The 23201-nt window shown below is 45.1% G+C and overlaps 1 protein-coding gene across 2 annotated transcripts in view; it reads left to right on the top strand.

The window, feature by feature from the left end:
- sema3h (sema domain, immunoglobulin domain (Ig), short basic domain, secreted, (semaphorin) 3H) overlaps positions 1-11763 on the top strand; it is a 165683-nt gene extending 153920 nt beyond the window's left edge. For both annotated transcript variants that reach the window (XM_060835738.1, XM_060835737.1), the window contains exons 16-17: positions 1790-1932; positions 5397-11763. In XM_060835738.1, the coding sequence (XP_060691721.1) occupies positions 1790-1932; positions 5397-5861 (608 nt within the window). In that variant the 3' untranslated portion in view covers positions 5862-11763. The remainder of the gene's footprint in view (positions 1-1789; positions 1933-5396) is intronic.
- The last annotated feature ends 11438 nt before the right edge of the window (positions 11764-23201 follow it).

The raw sequence follows: 23201 nt of genomic DNA, 5'->3' as shown, positions 1-23201 counted from the left end.
TTTGTAACCATATTCAAAAATAACATTACAATTAATCAGCCAGCAATCATGCTGATCGTGACGTTAGCTGCCTTTTCTCAATTCCTTGCATTTAACTAAACAAAGTAACATTCTTGTTATAAAAGGACAATCCTCTCTCCTCCAAACCAAGAGGTTCAAACTTTCCAGTTACTGAATTATAGGCTGCAAACAGGTCAAGAAGGATGAGGAGGGTTAGTTTGTATTTTGTGACATTGACAAGAGCCATTTCAGCCAACACTTTATTGGAGAGATTCCACCATGGAGTTCTGGGAAAGACTGGCGTGAATTTGGGAGCCAGTGACATGTCGGTGGAGGGGGGTTTGATCTGCGGGTGGATAAGAGGAGGGAAGTGACAGAGTTAGTCGATCTGATGGCCTCAATCTTGGCACCACAGAAATCCATGAGCTCCTTGCACCTTGTTAATGGAGGAGTCAGTCATGAGGAGTTTCAGGAAATAACTAGTGATGCAGAAAACTAACCAGAAATTATCTTAGCTGAAAATGTGTTGCTGGAAAAGCGCAGCAGGTCAGGCAACATCCAAGGAGCAAGAGAATCGACGTTTCGGGCATGAGCCCTTCTTCAGGAATGAGGTTCCTCATTCCTGAAGAAGGGCTCATGCCCAAAACGTCGATTCTCCTGCTCCTTGGATGCTGCCTGACCTGCTGTGCTTTTCCAGCAACACATTTTCAGCTCTGATCTCCAGCATCTGCAGTCCTCACTTTCTCCCAGAAATTATCTTACCATTGTAGAATCATTCTGCAGTGAATCAGGAGACCAGTTGTCCACCATATGCATCTGTGTCTGAATTAATTGAACTTATGAGATGAGCAGGAGAATTGCCAGGATGTGTGTGTATGAGAGAGAGAGTAGTCCATTAATGGGAACCAGGAGCTTATAGGTGGAAATGAGGGTGTGGCTAAGCAAATTGATAACTGAAGAAATGTTGTGACAGGACTGAAATAAGCAATTTTTTTTCGTATTGGTTGTGGAGTAAAGAGGGTAAATGTGATACAGATCATTTATTTTCCACACAAATTAGACAGCAAGTTAGACGGACTGAAAGACCCTCTCCTGACTGTCACTGGGTTCAGATAGTGGTAATGGTACATTGGAGTGTTGCAGTAAAGTGTTCCAATTTATCCAATGAGTCTTATATTTAAGAACTAACTGGACATTCGATTTAGTAATATGACTTTAGTGAGTTTGCGTTCATTCGGCAGCTTCCTGAATTTGATGTTGAACTCATGGCCCCACCCTGACATACTCAGTCATGAATAGCCAATGGTACTTGGTGTGAGCTACAAATGCAGTGGAAATCCCTCATTCCAGTTGGTGAGAGCTGCTTTGGACTGTACTCAGTGAAGCTTCGAATTCCATTCCCACACTGCAATATCTGTCATAAGCAGACGGACAGCTGTTAAGGAGTTTGAGGTAAATTTAAAGTGAACATTACTTGTCAGCTCTCTTTAGGTATAGCCATTCATCTCAATATAATTGCTGCAATGTCTAGACATTTGACTAAAAAAATATCCTCAGTAATTAGCAGTGACCACAGACGGTAGAATCATTTTGGCCTTTTCCCCATCAGGTACAAATTTGGAAAATATGAGTAGTTTTATTTTCACTTCACCACTCCCATAACCTCTCACATTGAAGAGTAACCATTGAGGCTGGGTTAACTGTGGCATTAAGGTGTTGTAATACAGTCAGTGCACCTAAATTTGACCCTGTCACTAATCAACCTCCCCCTTCTACATGTTCACTGTAGGGGCCATGCACACCTGGACTGAGGAGAAGGCGATGTTTGTTGTTGAGGGGAACAGTACATACCTGGAATGTATACCCAAGTCACGGCTTGCCACTGTCAGCTGGTTGGTGGAGACGGACGACCTGAATGGGCTGTTGCAGGAGGTAAGGGCTTTACTTTACGGTGGGTATTATAATAAACCATGCTTTGGACCAAATAAGCACACACTGGGACGTTGCCAGTAAAGCTGGAATGGTGTCAAAGTACAATATTCCTTTCCATGGGTATTCATGTCTGTTCCCCACCCTTCTCCCACCTGCTTCAACTCCCAGTAAGATTTTTCCACCTGAAGAACAGCGAGAATGCCACAGAGTTGTGTTGGGGGTGAACAGGAGGTCGGTGTGGGTTGGAATCTGGCCTAGAATTCTCACTGATGTTGGCAACCTAAGATCTGGGACAGTGAGGTTTAGAGGACCAGGTTTTTCCCATGGTTTGACTCCGGCCACCAACCTTTTCCCTTCAGGTGATGCCATCACAGAATTGTTATGACATCAAAACTGCACCAGTTCTATTCCCTAGTCATAGAGTCAAACAGCACAGAAACAGACTCTTTGGTCCAAACAGTCCACACTGACCATAATTCCATAATAAACTCATCCAACCTGCCTGTGCTGTGCCCGTATCTCCACCCCCGCCCCCAAACATTTCTTATTCATGTACTTATCCAATGTCTTTTAAAAGTTGTAAGTATGCCTGCATCCACTACCTCCTCTGGAAGTTACTTCCAAACATGAACCACTCTGTGTAAAAAAAGTTGCCCCTCATGTCTTTTTTCAATCTTTCTCCTCTCACCTTAAAAATGTGCCCCTTAGACTTGAAATCCCCTACCCTCTGGAAAATGACACCGGGCATTCACCTTATCTATACCCCTCATGATTTTATAAAACTCTATAAGGTTATCCCTCAAGCTCCTATTCTCTCGTGAAAAAAGTCCCAAACTATTCAGCCTCTCAATTTAAATCAAACCCTCCATTCCTGGCAACATCCTGGTAATTTGTTTCTGAAATCTGTCCTGCTTAATAATATCCTCCTTATAACAGAACTGTGGACAGTACTCCAGAAGAGGCCTCACCAATGTCCGATATAACCGCAACTTGACGTCCCAACTCCAAGGTCTGAGCAATGAAGGCAGACTTGCAAAACGCCTTCTTAGCCAAACTGTCGACATGTGACACAAACTTCAAAGAATAATGTACCTGAATCTCTAGGTCTCTCTGTTCTAGAACACTACCCTCGTTTGTTTCACCAAAATGCATTTATTCAAATTAAACTCCGTCTGCCACTCTACAGCTCATTGATCCACTTGATCCAGATCTCTCTCTCCTGTCTTTTACTAATACCCTTGCACACCATTTCGATCCAAATAATCATCCAGTGCTCTCCTGAATGCCTCAGTCGAACCTGCCTCCGTTCCACTTCCAGGCACTGCATTGCGTACCCTAACCACTCACTACGTGAAAGAGGTTTATTTTCCTCACTTCATTCATTTACACATCATTTCAAATTTATAAAATCATGAGGGGCAAAGATAAGGTGGACAGCCAAGGTCTTTTTCCAAGGATAGGGGAGTCCAAAACTAGAGGGCACAGGTTTAAAGTGAGAGGGCAAAGATTTGAAAAGGACCTGAGAGGCAACCTTGTCAAACAGAGGGTGGTGCATGTATAGAATGAGTTGCCAAAAAGAGTGGTGGAGGTAGGTACATTTAAAACATTTAGTCGACATTTGGTCAAGTAAATGAAGAGGAAAGGTTTACGGGGCAAATAGGATTAGTTATGTTTGGGTTACCTGGTTGGCATGAATGGGTTGGACCAAAGGATCTTTTTCTGTGCCACGTGAGTCTATAAATCTATGCCCTCTCTTTTTCTTGCTTGTTTTATGAGTGGGAACAGCCACACCCTATATCCAGCCCAATCAGGATATTGAAAACCCCGATTAAATCTCCTCTGGGCCTTCCTGTCTCCAATGAAAGCAGTCCCAACTTCCTACAGCCTCAGTCATGTAGCATAACCACACCCATTGAGAGAGATGACACCGGCTCTCTGAATTACCGCCAGTGCTGACCCATTTCAGAGGAATGGCCCTGATGGCTGCAGAGAAATGAGACGACCTGCTCAGCTGAGGTGATCCATGTCAAGGTGGAAACAGTTTGCAAAACACTTCCCCCTCAGAGCCCCTTATTTCTCCTTCACTGCTTAGAGACCACAAAGCACATCACTGCTTGGTTACTGAAATTAGCCCTCGCCCCCAGTACCACGCACACACCCGTGCTCGTCCCACCCACACACAGTCCATGCCTAGAAAACCTTAACTGTCAAACTCGACAGAGTGAGGCCTAGGTGATTTTGCCCTGGGCCTGACCTGCATGTCAGCAGATAGGAGAGGCAAACTAGGCATCAGGAAACAGCCAGCTGACACTATGCCAATACTTAGTAAGTCACAGTGAGGGCATATCAGGAGGTTCCTGTGGGTAAGAATGGAGAGGCATGTCTCAGCAGGAGCTTGTATCAGCGATCCTCCTCTTAGACCCACGAGGACATTTAAAATAAAATCTCTGTGGTCCTCAACCCAAGGGAACGGTTATGGTGCTTCCCCCCTTCAGGCCAGAGTTAATATTTCAGCCCTATTCTGAATTTTCATTGGAGCCTGATCTGCATATTTAAAGATATCCCACCTCCATCGCCCCTCCCCCTAGTCCCTCCTCCCTACCTTTTATCTCAGCCTGCTTGGCTCTCTCTCTCTTATTCCTGATGAAGGGCTTATGCTCGAAACGTTGAATTCTCTATTCCTGAGATGCTGCCTAACCTGCTGTGCTTTGACCAGCAACACATTTGCAGCTGCATATTTAAAGACAGACTCCACCTGCTGGATGGCAGAAAACATTGACTGTGGCAGGTTCCGAATGCACATTGGTGACTAAATTAGCTGTTGGATTTTAACTGCTTTCCGGCTCGGTTTGTACCAGGTTATTAGGCTGAGAATTACCCTTTCTAAACAGCCCCGAATGCCCCTAGCATTCCACTCAAACTCAAATTTCCAAATTTTTCCACTCCTGGGCCTGCTTTTACTTCTTACAACCCTCCATATGGTCTCCTCTTCCCACCACCTCCCTCTCCCCCACCCCCCATCACCCAAACTCCAGGAGCTCAGGTCTATCCCTTTCCCCACAGTGATATGTTCAGACCCTGCCCTGAAGTGTGACTGCACACACAAACGTGAATGCACACATGCAAACAAAAGCCTGTCTTTAGTTCATTACATCTACAATAATAGCTGGGTGGTGACCACAAAAGAATAACGCAGACACTGAATTTCCTATGCTTTGGCTGTGACAAGGATTGCCACTCTATTCTGTATCAAAGCTAAGGTGGCAGATGTTTAGGAAAAAGGTTGCCTGTTGACATGACACAAGAACAGGGAGATTTGGTAGTTCCACAGTTTGTTTATCACCTCCTGCTCCCACCCCACAGTATGGTTGGTATGTAGCTTGGATGGTAGATGTAACCTTGCGGCAATGTACATTTCTCAATGAAATGAAACTGGAAGAATTCAATGTAATGTTTACCCGTAGGTTACCTTTGGAGACCAGATCATTTCAATAGAGCAAGGGTTGTTGATTCGCCAGACAGATCGTCGGGACGCTGGTACCTACCATTGCCAAATTGAGGACCATGGTTTTCGCTGGACCCTGCTGAAGCTGCGGCTGCACGTGATCCCCGCTGAGCAGATGGTGAACCTGCACGAAAGCCATGAGCAATTAGCTGGCCCCGTGAAGGACCGTTCCCTTCTAGGCCCTGGCCATAGCCCTCAGCCTTGGTACAAGAGCATCATGACCCTCATCAACTATCCGTCCAAGATGGACTTCTACTGCGAGCAGGTCTGGCAGAAAGACTACAAGAAGAAAAGGAACAAGCTGCGTCTGAGCAAGAATCACCGTAGCGTGGAGCCCAGCCAGAGAAACAAGTCGCCAATGAGGGGCAGACGGAACAAAAACAAACCACGTGCCAAATTTCTACGGTCACCCCGCAGTACCTAGCACTATCCAGATTCACTACAGCAGAGACACTCATCCAAAGTATAGCAACAGAAGGCTCCTGAAACTCTAGATCTTTCCAAAACCTTTTGAACTCCAGTAAATGATAGGCTTCACATGCAATACAATCTTTGAAATGACAGAACAGTTGCCTTGTTTTGGCTGAGGGTGGCTGTGTAGCTGTCCGACTCACCTCTCTTCCCCTCTCGTGGAGGGATTTCCTGTTAGTCTGTAGCTGACACAGAAGGGAGTTGAGGAGAGTATCGTGGCTTTCAGCTGAGTGTATTTTCCAATAATGATAGGTTTATGTAGGGTGTTGACTTGAGCTGGTCAGCTGCTGATGAGCCTAAGGATCGAAAAAGTTAGTTACCAGTGAAGAAGAGCACATACCATTTCTACAGCATTGGTGAGAAGCAATGGCAGGGAGCCTCAACCAGAGCTCCAGGCATTTAGCTGCCATTATATTGGATAAGTGGCTGTTCAAATGTACAAATAGAAAGCATCATAATCATTTCAACCACTATTTAGAAAATCCCTACAAGATAACAAATCTCTACAAAGTGTAAACTATTTCATAAATCAAAAGATTGAAAAATTCAATATGGGCATTTATGTTTTCCCAATGACTCATGGGATTGCCACACCAAAGTTCCCAGAGGGGTGGGTAATTGTGGTCATGTTATTGGACCAGTAATCCCAAGGCCAAAGCTAATGATTTGAGAATGTATGTTCAGATCCCAACACCTGGTAGCATTTAAATTCAATTAATAAAATCTGGAATTGAAAGCTAGTCTCAATAATGCTGACCATGAAACTATCTGTGATTGTGCAAAAACTTCACAACTGCTAAAAGGTCCAAATATGTGCAGGTTAGGTGGATTGGCAATGCTAAATTATCCATAGTGTCCAGGGATGTGCAGGCTAGGTGGATTAGCCATGGGAAATGTGAGGTTACAGGGATAGGATAGAGGAGTGGGTCTGAGTGGAATGCTGTTTGGAGGGTGAGTGTGGGCTCGATGGGACAAAATGGCCTGCTTCCACACTGTAGGGATTTTATGGTTCCAAAGCTTAACTGTTTCACTCATAGCCCTGTATCTGGAAGAAAATTCACTGTCCTTCCCCAGTCTGGCCTACATGTGACTCCAGAATAACAGTGGTGTAATTGACTCTGAACCACCCTCTGAATGACCCAGCAAGGTCAATTGGGGTGTGGAACAAATACTCCCCTTACCAGGGACTGGTACATCCTGGGATAGAATATAGAGATACGCACATTGAATCTTTGGACTTCGTAAAGTGAGCAGACCTCAAAGATGATGAAGTTGGGAAACGTTATTACAATTGATGGCTACCATGCTGGCAGGGACAAGTTAGGCTAACCGAGTTCGCAATAATTTCCCAGTAAACCCAGGTCATAATGCATTCAGTAACATCAAGGTCAGGCTCAGCTATTGCTTCCCCACCAGTGTTCCTCGTCAATTCTCACAGTGAAGGCTGGTCACTCAGGCAATAGAATTGATAGACTTCGCAGGAAATCTCAGACAAAGAGGCAACACCTCCAAAGGCTGCTTGCTCATTCGAGGTACCTCCTATGACACCCGGACGGCCGTCCAAAGTCTGAGATGCCCAGCTCCAATGAAGAGGCGGGGATGAAAAGACACAATTAATCACACCCGTCATAACTTCCACTGAGGAATCTTTTCCCTCCATCCAGATGACCATAACTGAGGCCTGTTCGCCTGACGACTGCACTACAGATGACCATTGTTCCCTCCATGCTCAGGCACGCTTCTGCCCCACCTGCCTGCCTGCTTCAACCAATGCCAATGTCTCCTATTGGAGCTAGGGTGGGATCTACTAGTGGACCCACAGCATCGGGGGCCAACCCATTGACCTCAATAAGATGGTGAGGGCAAAGGTACCCCATTAGTAACCTGGAACCCCAAATGCTGCTCTAAAGGGAAAACTGGCAATGTTGGCAGGCCTCAGTTTTCACATTGGGGTCCTGATGCCCACTGGGAAATCCAGCCTGTGACTTCTGAAAATTGAGATTAAAAACTTGCATCCTGCGACTGATCCTTGAGCTCACTTGGAACGCATTCATTTCCAAGTTAAATATTACAAATGACCTTCCCCCTTCTTTAATCCTGTTTATTGAACCTCTTTAAATTATTGTTTAGATAAACTCTTCAGAGCATCAGTCAGTTTAGATTGTTTACAGGGTAGGATTTTATTCATGGTGGAAGGTTTTCTCCCAGTCACTGTTATTGGAGAATTTCTGATTATCACAAAATCTCTGCTTTTCTCCCTGTTACTGTCTGTACCATTTTTGCTTAATTTTCTGTTTTAGCTGTGTGCAATGATTATAACAAGATCAGTTAGGTGGAGCTCATAGGATATGAGTTCCCTGATTGGGGCTGTTAACCAGGTCCAATCAGGGGGCCTTGGCTGACAGATATAAACAGGAGTGTCAGGGGTTCTGTTCACTCTGAGAGCTGGCTCTGTGCTAGCTGGGTTCAGTGTCAAGCACTGTCCACTTGTAAATAAAGGGTGACTTGGTGCTGGGAGACTAGCCTCTGTGGAGTTATTTCACAGTGCAAGATTTTAAAATGCTATCATTGAATATTAGAGTCAGAGGCTTTTCCAAATCTAGTGACGTATGCGGTAGACAAGGCATTCTCGGTAGGCGCCCCTCTGTATCCAGAATGGCTGACTTTTGACTTTCTCACTCTTCCTGCCTGCGAAGGCAGTATTCAAACAAGTTACAGGTTGATAATTGACCTGCTTTGGGCACATTACGAATGACCCTTATGTGGCCAACTAGCCCTGCAGGGAACTAAAATCCAAAGCTTCTGGCTTGGTGTCAGGGCCTCTATCCACTCCACCACAAGACCTTCTCCATTTACTGATCCCTGATCTCAACAGTTTAAAATAATTTTCCAGTTGTTCACGTCAAAACCAGTTGATTTCTACCTTGATTGTATTGCAATAAAATAATGACAAAGGTTGCTCAAACAGGCAGCAAAAATGTCACCACTTGCTTCCAGATTACAGTCGCCATGTTGTCTCAGTGGGTCAGAATTTTGGGCAAAAGTGAGGACTACAGATGCTGAAAACCAGAGTTTAGATCAAGCTGGTGCTGGAAAAGTGCAGCAGGTCAGGCAGCATCCGAGGAGCAGGAAAATCGACATTTCAGACAAAAGCCCTTCATCAGGAATAGAGGCAGGAAGCCTCCAGGGTGGAGAGATAAATGGGAGGGGGGGGGTGGGGCTGGGGAGAAGGAAGCAAAAAGTACAATAGTTGAATGAGGGTGGGGATGGAGATGATAGGTCAGAGGGGAGAGTGTAGCAGATAGGTGGGAAGGGAGATTGGCAGGTAGGACAGGTCATGAGGACAGTGCTGAGCTGTAAGGTTGGAACTGGGGTAAGATGGCGAGGAGGGGAAATGAGGAAACTGGTGAAGTCCACATTGGTGCCCTGGGTTGAAGTGTTTAGAGGCAGAAGATGAGGCGTTCTTTCTCCAGGCGTTGGATGGTGAGGGAGCGGCAGTGGAGGCAGCCTAGGACCTGCATGTCCTCGGCAGAGTGGGAGAGGGAATTGAAATGTTGGGCCAGGGGGCAGTTGGGTTGATCCCTGAAGCGCTCTGCGAGGAGGCGTCCAGTCTCCCCAACGTAGAGGAGACCGCATCGGCAGCAACGGATACAATGAATGACATTGGTGAATGTGGAAGGCTCCACTGGGGCCTTGGATGGAGGTGTGGCTGCAGGTTTTGCAATTCCTGCGGTGGCAGAGGACGGTGCCAGGATGGGAGGGTGGGTTGTTGGGGGGCGTCTTTCAAGTCTGAACCTGGATGTAAATCTAGCCCCAACTTGATGCAGTAATGGTGGCTAACTTGATATAACTTTATTATTTCCAGATAGACCTAACCCAGTAACTAGCATGTAATAAGGAGACAGTGCAAGAATGCCTTTAATGTACTGTGCAAATCACTAACTTAGTAATCTCACTCAAGATGCCTGGCTGGAAAATAGAAACTCTATGGGTGAAATTTCTGCTTAAGTCAGATTTACTTCATATGTTGACCCTGTTTTAATTGTTATTGATTGGTGTTCTTAAAAATAAATCACAGGACCGCCGCTTATCATGCTGAATACATTGTCAAAAAAGTATAAAAAGTGCAAATCTTCTAACACTTGTGCAAGTCCTCCCAACATCTCAACACAGGCAATCTGCTCCAATCAGTCCTACTTTTTTCAAACTGGAAATGTAAGAGGTACAGTACGGTCAATGAGTGTGTTACCTCCCAATCCAATATGTTTTGGGACATTTTTCTGTGTTAAAAGTGCTATACAAATACAAGTTGATGTTGTGTCCTCCAGTAGGAAAGTGAAACAGTAAGACAGGTCAGTAATTTCACCACATGAGTCACATTTTCTTGTGTATGTGTGTATTTTCTCCATTAACTGTGGGAATTGGTAGCACATTATGGACCAATGCCCTAACATTATTAACAACTGGCAATGTGACTAGAAAGAAAGATTTCTGCAAAGTACAAACCACTTTGAATAAGGGTATCCATGGACTGAGTGGTATCCTAGCAGCATCATTTAAAAACACTGAATTTTTTTTAGCCCAGCATTTGAATTGCAATCTCTTTTTAAATTAATTACTTGGGTATGGATAGTATCTATTATCTATCCCTGTGAATTGAAAATGCATGCCAGATCAGTACAATCAATGGTTGTAAAGAGGGACACAGTCAGATATAGGAACTGGGATGGGGGAAAGAGGTCTTCAAGAAATTAAAGGTTTTGAATAGCATATTGAACACATCAAAACAAATTGGCGAGAACTAGTAACTTCATGGTGTAACCTACAAGGGTAAAGATGGTGTATGAAATTAATTGGAGGATGAGTTAAACATAACTACAAGTTTACCATAAGTGGGCAACACAGTTTCCCAAGCTGAGGTGGGAGTTGAGACAATATATTCAGGAAGGGTGGCTTGGCTTGAAGCACGGTGGACTTGTTTCTTTATTCATTCCAAGAATATAGGCACCGCTGTCAATTCCCAACAGTTATTGCCCATCCCTAATTGAGGAGGTGTTGACAAGTTGTCGTCTTGAATCACAAAATGATGCTAGGGAAGGAGCTCTAGGATTTGGACCCAGCCATAAAGAAGGAACAGCATTATACATACAAGTGAGGATGATGTTTGACTTGAAAGGGAATTTAGAGGTGATGGTGTCCCCAGTGTACTGGCTGCCCTTGTCTTTCTAGGTAATTCAGGTCATGGGTTTAGGAGCTATTGCCAAAGAAGCCTTAGTATTTCATTAGCATTTATTTCTCACTAACTTTCAATCTTTTTCTGATAATACAGCATTTCTATATCAGGTGACAATTACTGAGGATTTCCAACTTAGTTGAATTTTTTGAAAACTTTATGCAGACCCTGGGCTTTATAGTTTTTAAAGTCATGGTGTAGTACACCTGATAGTTGTAATCAGGCTCCAGAAACATTATCATACAGTTCAGAAGGTTAAATTGGGTTGTAGGTCAAAGGCCATATAACCTATGCAGTGAGTAGCTTCAGCTTATTTTATGACCTCATTTACAAAGTGTAAATGTAAAGCTATTTAAGTCAGTTGTTATCTGGGCAATATTTATGTAGGATAGTGTGAAAAGCATTCACATTGTCGACATAATGGGAAGAGGTTCTGAAGGTATTAAATGCTTTCAATTGTATTATTTAATTTTATTTGTGTGTTTATTTTCTGTACATTTGTTTTCTTTTCATTGAGGTGTGTATATATTCAGTTTGTGTATTGACTGTGTGACCTGTGTTATTAATAATGGCAATGTCTCTTGCATCTCAGCTTTGAAATAAAATTGAATCTTCTGACTGACTTTCTGTCTGGGTGTTTTTTTACCCAGCACATTCAGAACATGGCAACCGATGCATTTATTTGCTTTTCATTGTCTCCCTTTACTCAGTACCAATGCCCCCCCTTCCCCCCCCCCCCCCCCCCCCCCCCCCCCCCCCGGCAGTGATCCAAAAAGAGATCAGAAACTCAGCACAGTGGAGTTAGGGAGGAAGGAGCCCCAATATTTACAGGGAGGCAGGTTGCAAGGGGTTGTGATGTGATGACTGGAAGGAATAGGTATAAAACAGACTCTGGTCACTAACCTTGCTTTGCTTCTCCAAGCTCCACCCAGCCAGAGTGTGAGCCCAGTAAGCTGACAGCGAGATGGTGGGGGGGAAAACACAACTCTGAGGTGGGGGAGGATTGAGTAGGGAATGTAAGATTGTGGGACTGGCGGGAGCATCAATGTTGGTGGGCTAGTGACATGGGGAGAGGGTGTTCCCGCAGGCCGAGATGGAGACAATCACTGTGGACTGGTGGGGAGCTTGGCTGTAGAGTTAAAGGAAGGGCAAACATCGAAAGTACAGGTAGAACAGCATAGTGAAATTGATGGTGAAGATTGTGCGGGTTGGAGCATTCCAGAGGGGAGATTGGAGGGAGTCTCCAGTGGATGCAGTGGCGGGGCAGACACAAGATTGCAGGGCTGATTACAGAGGGGTAACAATCACCAAGTAGGTTTGGAAGGTAGCTTGGTGGGTCTGGCCCAGGAGAGGGATACAATGGAGAATCCAAAGTGGTTGGTTAGTCCAGACGCTTTCACTCATCCTGGTAGTCACTTCTTGAAAAACAAAAGCAACGACAAGTTTCAACAGCAAGTTGCCTCCTGTCTGTAGTAAAAAGACCTGATGTATTTAACAACTGGTTTGATCCCCTCATGAATATTTCATTATAACAGCCTTAGATTTCTATTCTTATTTTAATTATTACATTTTTTAAAAATCACAAAGGTTTGTGCTAACCATTTAGAAGGGAAAAGTTTGTTTGGTAAAGGTCGTCTCCGAAAGAGGTATTTAAGATTATTGCTATTGATCACCCATGGCCTCAGAGATGAATCTTGTTTCAAATTGTGATTTGCTCTTTGCATCTTTGTTTTTCATGCTCTGACTTTCTGCTGTCTTTCATTGTTTTTCTGTCCTTGGGGGGTAGAGCCTGACTTTATATGCTAGTCTAAGGGCCTTGTTTAACATCTCTCCCAATTATTTTTCTGATTGAAGGCACTAAGAGAAGTAAAAGGGGCTACTGACTAGCTATTACTTATATTTACATAATTACACAATAGATAAATGGACACGATGGGGTGAAGGGCTCTTTTCCTTGCTGTAAAAACTTCATGAATCCATATCTACAATCTTACACCTTCAGTAAAAACAATTGAATCTCTGTATTTTTCCACTTCTTCCTCATTCATTTTTTAAACTCCATCTTTTGATCCCATCTTTCCTTTCTCTATCTTATATGATTTTTATCTCAATATATGCCTCTCACATTTTGGCCACCTTTCTCTTGGCATCATTACGACAGAACAAGTCGATCTTTATTTTTAATTCATTCGTGGGATATGAGCATCGTTGTTTAGGTCAGCTTTATTGCCTATCCCAGTTGCCATGGAGAAAGTGGTCGTGAGCTGCATCTTTGAATCATTTTGTCAATTTGGTGAAGGTATCACAATGCTATTAGGAAGGGGCTTCCAGTGAGTGTACCCAGTGACAGTGAAGGAATAGTGATATCTTTCTAAGTCAGGATAGCGTGTGTGGTTTGAAGGGAAACTCTAGTTCCCAATCCCTCTGCTGCTCTTGTCCTTCTAGTCAAACTTGCAGGTTTGGCAAGTGCCTTGTTAGGTCACTGCACTGCATTTTGTATGTAGTACACATTGCTGCCACTGTGCATTAGTAGTGAAAGGTGTGAACGATGAAGGTGACTGTCAGCAGACTGCTTTTTGAATGTTGCTTCTTGAATGTTGTGGGAGCTTTACCCAATCAGGCAAGTGGAGAGTATTCCATACAAAAATTGGTAAACAGTCACTGGGGAGAAAAGAGGTGAGTTATTTGCCACAGAATTCATAACCTCTCACTTGCTTTCGTGATCACAATTTTTAAATGGTGCTCCAGTTCAGTTTCTGGCCAACTCTCAGGATGTTGACAATAGAGGATTCAGTGATGGTAATGCCATTGAATATCAGGGGAGATGGTTAGATTCTCCCTTACTGGCTTTTATCCCATCATGTTAAAGGTATAGCAATCAATTGCTCATCAGAAGTTAATTATTTAAGACCGTAAAAAGAATTATAAGTTGTGAAGTAACATTGCTGTAACATTTACTTCATAACTTATAATGTGTTTTACTGTTACAAATGAACTGCCCAATAGAATTAATCAACCTCTGATGTGCAAATGATTATTATACCATTAAAGCATTACAGCAAACAAAATGATATCTGTGTGTATAGATTTCAAATCCACAGAGAATTACTGGCAGATAGAGTCACTCCATTGTGTACACAAACCAAATGAAGTCCTTAAAGGTGAACTCTCTTAAAGGTAAGGTGTACATACAAAATCTTTGTAAAAACTTTGAGTTTTGAGAATGTAGAGCCCAATTTCCTTTTGGACTGTGGGATAAAGATTTGGGAAAAGATAACCATTTTTAACCAAGGTAACTGGGAGAAGATGTTTGCAGTCTTTTAAAAAATGTTACTGAAACACATTTTAAGTTGTACATACAATTTTGCCTTAATCAGGCAGACGGGGTGGTCTCTTCATCTTAAAAGTCACATAATGAAGCCCCCTTTTCAGCGTCAGTTTATAAAGTGTTGTATGGTTTCTGTAGGCTGCTGTCTAACTGATATGAATTCCAGTCGATGATTCTAAAGGTTTTATCTGTTTCTGAATTGATCTGCTGCGTTCCAATTTAAGCTGAATTATGAAAGAATCAGATCTGAAATAATTGGAATAATGATGCAGCAGGTTTTTTTGTATTGTCTGGATTGTACTTATTCCAAGGGTGGTTGAACAAAGTGTTGTACTTTTGAAATGAGGATTACATAATTACTTGAAGGAATCAGGAATAGGTATGATTTGAACACAATGGCTCTCCCAACCAGCTAGTGTAAATTCAATGAGTAAACTGGCCTCCCTCTAATTTATGGTTGACAAACAGGAGGTTGGAAGAACACAGCAAACCAGGCAGAATCAGGAGGTGAAGTCGACGTTTCGGGTGTAACCCTTTTTCAGGACTGGGGGTGGGTTTGGGCAGATAAAAGGAGTGGTGGGGGCAGGGTGGTGAAGCGGGAATAAGTGAAGGCAAGTAGATGGTACGACCTGGTTGGTCAATGGGAGGAATGAATTTGGTTGGTGGCAGGGAGCAATAGAAGGAATGGGGAGGGGCTGGGAAGGGAGTCGGGGGGGTGGGTTGGGAGGTTATTTGAAATTGGAGAATTCAATGTTAAGTCCTCCAGGGAACGGTCCTTGCAGAAGGCAGAGAGGGGTGGGGAGGGGAAGATGTTCTTGGTGGTTGGGTCTAATTAGAGTTGGCGGAAATTTTTAAGGATGACGCGTTGGATGCGGTGACTGATGGGGTGGTAGTTGAGGACAAGGAGGACTTTGTCTTTATTGGTTTTGGGGGGAGTTTAGAGCAGTGGAACGGGGAATGGAGGTGGTGTGGTGGAGGGCTGTCTGGATGGCAGAAGGGGGAAAAGCACGTTGTTCGAGATAGTTGGACATCTGGGATGCTTGGGAATGGAATGTCTCCTCATCTGAGCAGATATGGTGGAGGCGGAGGAATTGGGAGAGCGGGATGGATATTTTGCGGGATACTGGCTGGGAGGTGGTGTAGTCCAGGTAGTTACTGGAGTCTGTGGGTTTGTGGTAAATGTCCATCTGGAGACTGTCACCGGAGATAGAAATGGAGAGACCAAGAAAGGAGAGGGAGGTGCCCGAGATAGACCAAGTGAATTTGAGGGTGGGGTGAAAGTTGTGGGCAAAGTTGATGAACTGCTCCAGTTCAGCCTGGGTGCAGGATGCTGCACTGATGCAGTCATCAATGTAATGGCAGAATAGTAGGGGCAGAGTGACTGGGTAGGATTGAAGAGGGACTGTTTGACATAGCTGACAAAGAGACAGGCATAGTTAGGGCCCATGACCACTCCCTGGATTTGGAGGAAATGGGAGGAGTGAAAGGCCCTCCTGAGGAGTATGGATGTGTATAAGGACTGCATATTCATAGTGAAGAGAAAGCGCTGGGGGCCGGGGAACTAGAAGTTACTGAAGAGATGGAGGGCCTGGTTGGTGTTGCGGATGTGGGTGGGGAATGCCTGAACTAAAAAGGAGAGGATGGAGTTGAGGTAGTACAATATAAGTTCGGTGGGGTCGGAGAATGCTGAGACCAGGGGTCAGCCGGGGTAGTTGTGCTTGTGGATCTTGGGGAGCAGGTAGAAGTGGACAATGTGGGGCTGAGGGACTATGTGTTTGGAGGCAATGGAGAGGAGATCACTGGAGGCAATGAGGGCCTGGACAATTAGGTTGGTTTTGGCCTGATGGGTCATGGACAAGTGGGAGGTAAGACGTGGTGTCAGAGGTTTGGTTTTCACCCTCTGCGACAGAGGTCCATTCTCCATAATTTCACCACCCAACCTTTATCAGTGGGTTTGATGGTGAACCAGGGTTGGTGTGGGGGGAGTGGAATGCTGCACGTTCAAAGGGGGTTGAGTGTGGAGTGGGTGAGGGGGATGGAGAAATTGAGGTGGCCCTATGTCATGTCAGCAGTGAGGAAGTCTAGGATGGGTACAAGGCCGTTGCGGAGTGACTAAGTGGAGAAGGAAGGTTGGAGGTGGGAGAAGAGGTCCTCGGAGGTTGGGAGTTTTTGTTCAAAGAAGAAGGCATGGAGATGGAGTCAGCAGAAGTCAAGCTCCATGTCATGGTGGGTGCAGAATACGTTGAGGCGGGGGCGGAGGGGCATGAATGTGAGCCCTTGAGGACTGACCGTTTGGCCTCAGAGTTTGAGGTCGGGGGGATAGTGAATATATGGCAAGGCTCAGGGGTGGAACTTTTTTGGGGGGTGGAGGTGGATGTGATGTGGTGGGTGGAAGTGGGTGTGGGAGAGAAAGGAGATTGGGAGTGGGGTGGGTGGGGGGAAAGGGTTGGGGGAAAGGGTGAAGCGGGTGAGGTGGAAGTATCGGGTGCATTGTAGGGATGGATGGGTGAGGAGGAAGAGCTACTGTGCTGTTTGGCTACAGGTAAGCAGTAGGACCCGGGGTGACCCTGGGAAATGGAGTCGAGTCTTGCTTACAGAGCCGCGGAGTAAGAAGGGGAGACAGAGTGGAGGGAAGTCGAGGCTGGTCCGAGTGTTTTTGTTGGCAGAATCTGGGGTAGAATTTGTGTCATTCTAAAGCATTCATATTCTAAGAGAAAGAAGTTGCAGACATCACTGAAAAACCAGCAAGTAACATTCATGCCATTCAAATGCCCATTTCCTATAAGTGGAAATCCAACCACAGCTGCTTGAGCTTCGATGGTGACTGGACTAGCTGTATAAAATACTACAGCTACAACAGCAGGTCAGAGGCTAAGAATACTGCAGTGTGTGACTCATCTCCTGACTCAAAAGCCTGTCCACCATCTCACAATGCTTAACTCAGGCATGTGATGGCACACTCCCCACTTGCCCTGGATGACTGCAACCCCAATAACACTCAATAAGCTTGACACCATCCAGGACAAAGCAGCCCACTTGATTGGTACCACATAGACAAACGTCCACTCTCTCCATAACCAACACTCAGCAGCAGCACTGTGTACTATGTACAAGATGCATTGCAGAAACTCAACAAAGATCCTGAGACAGCACCTTCCAAACCCACGACCCCGACTGACTAGAAGGATCAAGGCAGCAAGTTAACGAGAACACCACAACATGCGACTTTCTCTCCAAGCCACTCACCATCCTGACTTGGAAATGTATCACCTTTCCTTTTGTGTTGTTGGGTCAAAATCCTTGACTTCCCTCTCTTGTGACATTGTGGCTCGACCTACAGCACTAAGACTGTTCCAGAAAGTATGATACCATCACCTTCTCAAGGGCAACTAGGGATGAGCAATAAATGTTGGCCTAGCCAGCACTGCCCACATCCCACGAGCGAATGGGAAAAAAAAATCCCAATGCTGCAATGACAGCACCTGGACGAGAACAAAACATCTCATCCTCTCCACCCATCCCACATGGAATTTGAATGGAATGCTTGGAACACTCTGTCTATTGTAACAATTAAACCTAACAACAAGCAGAAAATGGAGTGGAATGTTCAGCTGAAAGCAGTTAGCAAACATTCAAGGCAAACCGCAGAAAAATAGGAATGTACGGCAGAAGCAAATTGGTTGCTCTGAAGTCTAATTAATTCAAGAAACCGTGGAAGAACCCAACCCAAACTAGATACAGTGCAGCACTCAGGGAAAACGGAAAAGGGGCAGACGGCAGTGCTGACTATTATTAATGTGCCACAAGTCACTATGATGCCACACTCGATGAATGATGGAGTCAGTTGGCATCCCGAACTGTGCAAAGCAAGCCAGAAGCCCACAGCTGCCACCCATGTGTTCTTATTATTTTTCCTTAACCCTTTGTAAACTCTCATGCCCAGGGTCTAGGTTTTGTCGAATGGTTTTGCAGAAAAAAATCTAGAATGTCAGCTATAATAAAAAAAACAGTGTGTGCTGGAGAAACACAGTGGGTCTGACAGTATCTGTACAGAGCCAAACCAAGTCAAAGTATGACCCTACTTCAGAATATAATAGGGTGCAGACAAATTAGGGGATATGAGAAATACCATGCACCTCTTCAAATCCACTTCCCTCAATAGATTACCTCCAACTTGCAGACAACAGCTCAAGAGTTGAGGGATTGCCCAGAACTCAAAGTCCTGTTCGAATATCCCTAGAAAGGTTTTTTAGATTAGATTCCCAACAGTGTGGAAACAGGCCCTTCAGCCCAACCAGTCCACACCGACCCTCCGAAGAGTAATCCACCTAGACCCATTTCCCCTCTGACTAATGCACCTAACACAATGGGCAATTTAGCATGGCCAATTCACCTGACTTGCACATCTTTGGACTGTGGGAGGAAACCGGAGCACCTGGAGGAAACCCACGCAGACACGGGGAGAATGTGCAAACTCCACACAGACAGTCGTCCGAGGCTGAAATCGAACCTGGTGCTGTAAGGCAGCAGTGCTAACCACTGAGCCACCGTGCCACCCCTGAGGTTGTTAAAATTTGATTGCCACTACTTGAAAGTCTTATTCATGGTTTCCTTAGTTTGCAATGTAACGTAAATGATCCATTTTTGTTTCTGGAAGAAGCCTGGAAAGTTCTTCTGCTGTCCCGACGAACTTTTACTCTTCAACTAACACCAACTATTTGTGAACCATTTTGGAATGTCTTGAGAATGAAGTAAAAGCATGTCTGCACCCTATTATATTCTGAAGTAGGGTCTTTCTTTGTTTCAATGGCTGAAAGCGATAGCAGAGAGAGTTCATTATTCCCCTGCTGTCACCCTAATCCTGTGAATCACACCTATTATGAAATACAACAAGATCAATTAAATGCTCATTAGCTCCTAAATATTGGCGCTAAGTGAAACTCAAGCGACCTTCACTGTCTCAGCTTTTACACAGCTGGCATCTCCAAGGTCAGAGCTACCCAGCTGAGAGAATCTTGTGGAGAAATGTTTCACTCTAGTCGATACAAGAGGTGCAACAGGGACACGCTATTGGAATGATTTCTTTCAGTTACTGAAAGGTTTGTAAACCTCTTCACTGTTGTGTCCAAATGGAATTTATTGGGTAGATTTCTTTCCTCTGAAATGTAATGATGAAGTTGACTAGAGTTAAAGAGTGAGGAGGGTGTGCCAATCAGGCTAAGATAAAAGGTAGGGAGGAGGGACTTGGGGGAGGGGCATTGTGAAAGGAGGTAAAGGTGAGGGTGATGGGCCAGAGAGGGGTGGAGGCGGAGAGGTCGGGAAGAAGATTGCCGGTCAAGAAGCCGGTGCTGAGTCCGAGGGTTGAGACTGAAAAATGGTGGGGGTAGGGGAAATGAGGAAGCTGGAGGAATCTGCATTCATCCCTTGGGGTTGGAGGGTTCCAAGGCGCTCTTCCTCCAGGCGTCATGTTGCCATGGTTTGGCGATGGAGGAGGCCAAGGACCTGCATGTCCTTGGTGGAGTGGGAGGGGGAGTTCAAGTGTTCTGCCACGGGGCGGTTGGGTTGGTTTGTGCGGGTGTCCCAGAGGTGTTCTCTGAAACGTTCCGCAAGTAGGCGGCCTGTCTCCCCAATGTGTAGGAGGCCACATCGGGTGCAGCAGATGCAGTAAATGATGTACGTGGAGATGCAGGTGAATTTGTGATGGATATGGAAGGATCCCTTGGGGCCTTGGAGGGAAGTGAGGGGAGAGGTGTGGGGGCAAGTTTTGCATTTCTTGCGGTTGCAGAGGAAGGTGCCAGGAATGGAGGTTGGGTTGGTGGAGTGTGTGGACCTGATGAGGGAGTTGTGGAGGGAGTGGTCTTTCCGGAACGCTGATAGGGGAGGGGAGGGATATATATCCTTGCTGGTGGGGTCTGTCCCCACCTAACAGACTCCACCACCAAGGATATATTTCCCTCCCCTCCCCTATCAGCATTCTGGAAAGATCACTCCCTCCACAACTCCCTCGTCAGGTCCACACACTCCACCAACCCAACCTCCACTCCCGGCACCTTCCTCTGCAACTGCAAGAAATGCAAAACTTGCCCCCACACCTCTCCCCTCACTTCCCTCCAAGGCCCCAAGGGATCCTTCCATATCCATCACAAATTCACTTGCATCTCCACGTACATCATTTACTGCATCTGCTGCACCCGATGTGGCCTCCTATACATTGGGGAGACAGGCCGCCTACTTGCGGAACGATTCAGAGAACACCTCTGGGACACCCGCACAAACCAACCCAACCGCCCCGTGGCAGAACACTTTAATTCCCCCTTCCACTCCGCCAAGGACATGCAGGTCCTTGGCCTCCTCTATCGCCAGACCATGGCAACACGACGCCTGGAGGAAGAGCGCCTCATCTTCCGCCTAGGAACCCTCCAACCACAAGGGATGAATGCAGATTTCTCCAGCTTCCTCATTTCCCCTCCCCCCACCTTATCTCAATCCCAACCCTCGGACTCAGCACCGTCTTCTTGACCTGCAATCTTCTCCCTGACCTCTCCGCCCCCACCCCCTCTCCAGCCAATCACCCTCACCTTAACCTCCTTCCACCTATCGCATTTCCAATGCCCCTCCTCCATACCTTTTATCTTAGCCTGCTTGGTACACCCTCCTCATTCCTGAAGAAGGGCTTATGCCTGAAACGTTGATTCTCCTGCTCCTTTGATGCTGCCTGACATGCTGCACTTTTCCAGCAACACATTTTTCAGCTCTGATCTCCAGCATCTACAGTCCTCACTTTCTGCTAGAGTTAAAGATTGGTGCCTCCCCTGAGTGCTGCATATCTTGTGAGAGCACGCCCATCTGACATTTCCTGTCAAACACTGCAATGATACTCTGGCCCATAGCATCACTCCCTCTGGTCCATCACGTCAACTGATTAATATGTTTTTACGTTATCTTTGTACAGAACTAATATTAAACAAGTAACGCAAGTGAAATTAGTTTAAGCTGTGCACTCATAAATACTGCTCCTTCGTGACTCTAGCCTCATTGGCGAAGGACAAATTTCAGGGCCAAAGCATTTATAGTCTTTAAGAATGATTTTTTTTTACCTTTGTGAGATGTGGGCCATCACTCACTGCCCACTGAACTGAATGGCTTTAGAAGGCACTGAAAAGTCAGCCACATTTCTGGTGTGACCAGGTAAGGATGACGGACTGCCTGCCTATAAAGGCATTTCGCTGAACTAGATAGGTTTTTTGCAACAATCAATGGTGGTTTTATGGCACTATTACAGAGTTCAGCTTTATAAATTGAATTTTAATTTCATCAGCTGTAGTAAAATTTGAGCCAGCATTTTGATCCAACAGTGGTGAAATAACAGTGAAATAGTTCCAAGTCAGGATGCTTTATAACTTGGAGAGAAACCAACTCTTATTCTTCTAGGCGGTAGAGATCAGAGGTTTGGAAGGTACTGTTAAAGGAGCCCTGGCAGATTTTTGCACTGCATCCTGTAAATGTTGACCACTGCAATAATGGTAGAGGGAGTACCAATCAATTGAACCACTTTGTCTTGGATGGCATCAAGGTCCTTGAGTAGGACTGCACCCATCCGGGAGAGTGGGGAGTATTCCACCCTACTCCTAACTTGTCCCTTGTAGATGGTGGACAATATTTTAGGAATCAGACGGTGAGATGTTTTGCGCAGAACTACTCTTGTGGTCACAGCACTTATACAGCTGGTCCAGTCGTGTTTCTGATAGTTTAATAGTTGGAAGAATTCAGCAATAGTAATGCAGTTCAATGTCAAAAGGAGATGATTAGATTCTTTCTTGTTGCAGTTAATCATTGGCTGGCACTTGCACGGTATGAATATTGCCAGTTATTATATGAACATAAGAAATAGGTGCAGGATTGGGCCAATCAACCTTCCAATCCCACTCCACCATTCAATGAGATCATGACTGATCTTCTATATTTGTACCATTTTCCTGCACTATCCCTATATCACTTGATGTTTTGAATATATCAAAATCACGAGCCTGAATGTTGTTTAGGTTTCGCTATATGTAGGCAGGGATTGCTTCATGATACAAGGAGCTGCAAATGGAGACTGTAAATGTCAGCAAATATCCCCACTTCTGACCTTAAACTTGAGAGAAGGTAATTGATTAAGCAGTGTTTGAGCCTAGAACACTCCCCTGTGGAATACCTCCAGCAATGTCCTGGAACTGATTTACAGTAATCACAGCATTTTCCTCTGAACCAGTGGACAGCTTCCCCCTATTATTCTGATTTAGTTCAATTTTAGAGGGCTCCTTGATTCCACACTTGGCCAGACATTACCTCAATGTGAAAACCAAAAGAATTGCAAATGCTGGAAATCAGAAACAAAAACAGAATTTGTCGGAAAAATTCAGCAGGTCTGGCAACGTCTGTGAAGAGAAATCAGAGTTAACATTTTGGGTTCAGTGATCCTTCCTCCGAACTGTAGGTAGGTAGAAAAAAGTTGTTCTTATGCAGAAGATAGGGTGGGGGGCAGGGGGTAAGGGGTAAATGATAAGTGGAGATAGAATCCAAGGAGAGAGAGACAGACAAAGGAATGGGCTTATGCTCGAAACGTCGAATTCTCTATGCCTGAGATGCTGCCTGGCCTGCTGTGCTTTGACCAGCAACACATTTGCAGCAGTGATAGCCATCAGCCTGGGAGGATGATTAGCTACTAATGCAGGCTATTAGTGGTTAAT

Source organism: Hemiscyllium ocellatum, chromosome 14 (genome assembly GCF_020745735.1).
Source record: "Hemiscyllium ocellatum isolate sHemOce1 chromosome 14, sHemOce1.pat.X.cur, whole genome shotgun sequence".
NCBI classification, from domain to species: Eukaryota; Metazoa; Chordata; class Chondrichthyes; order Orectolobiformes; family Hemiscylliidae; genus Hemiscyllium; species Hemiscyllium ocellatum.
This window is presented reverse-complemented; position numbering and strand designations above follow the sequence as displayed.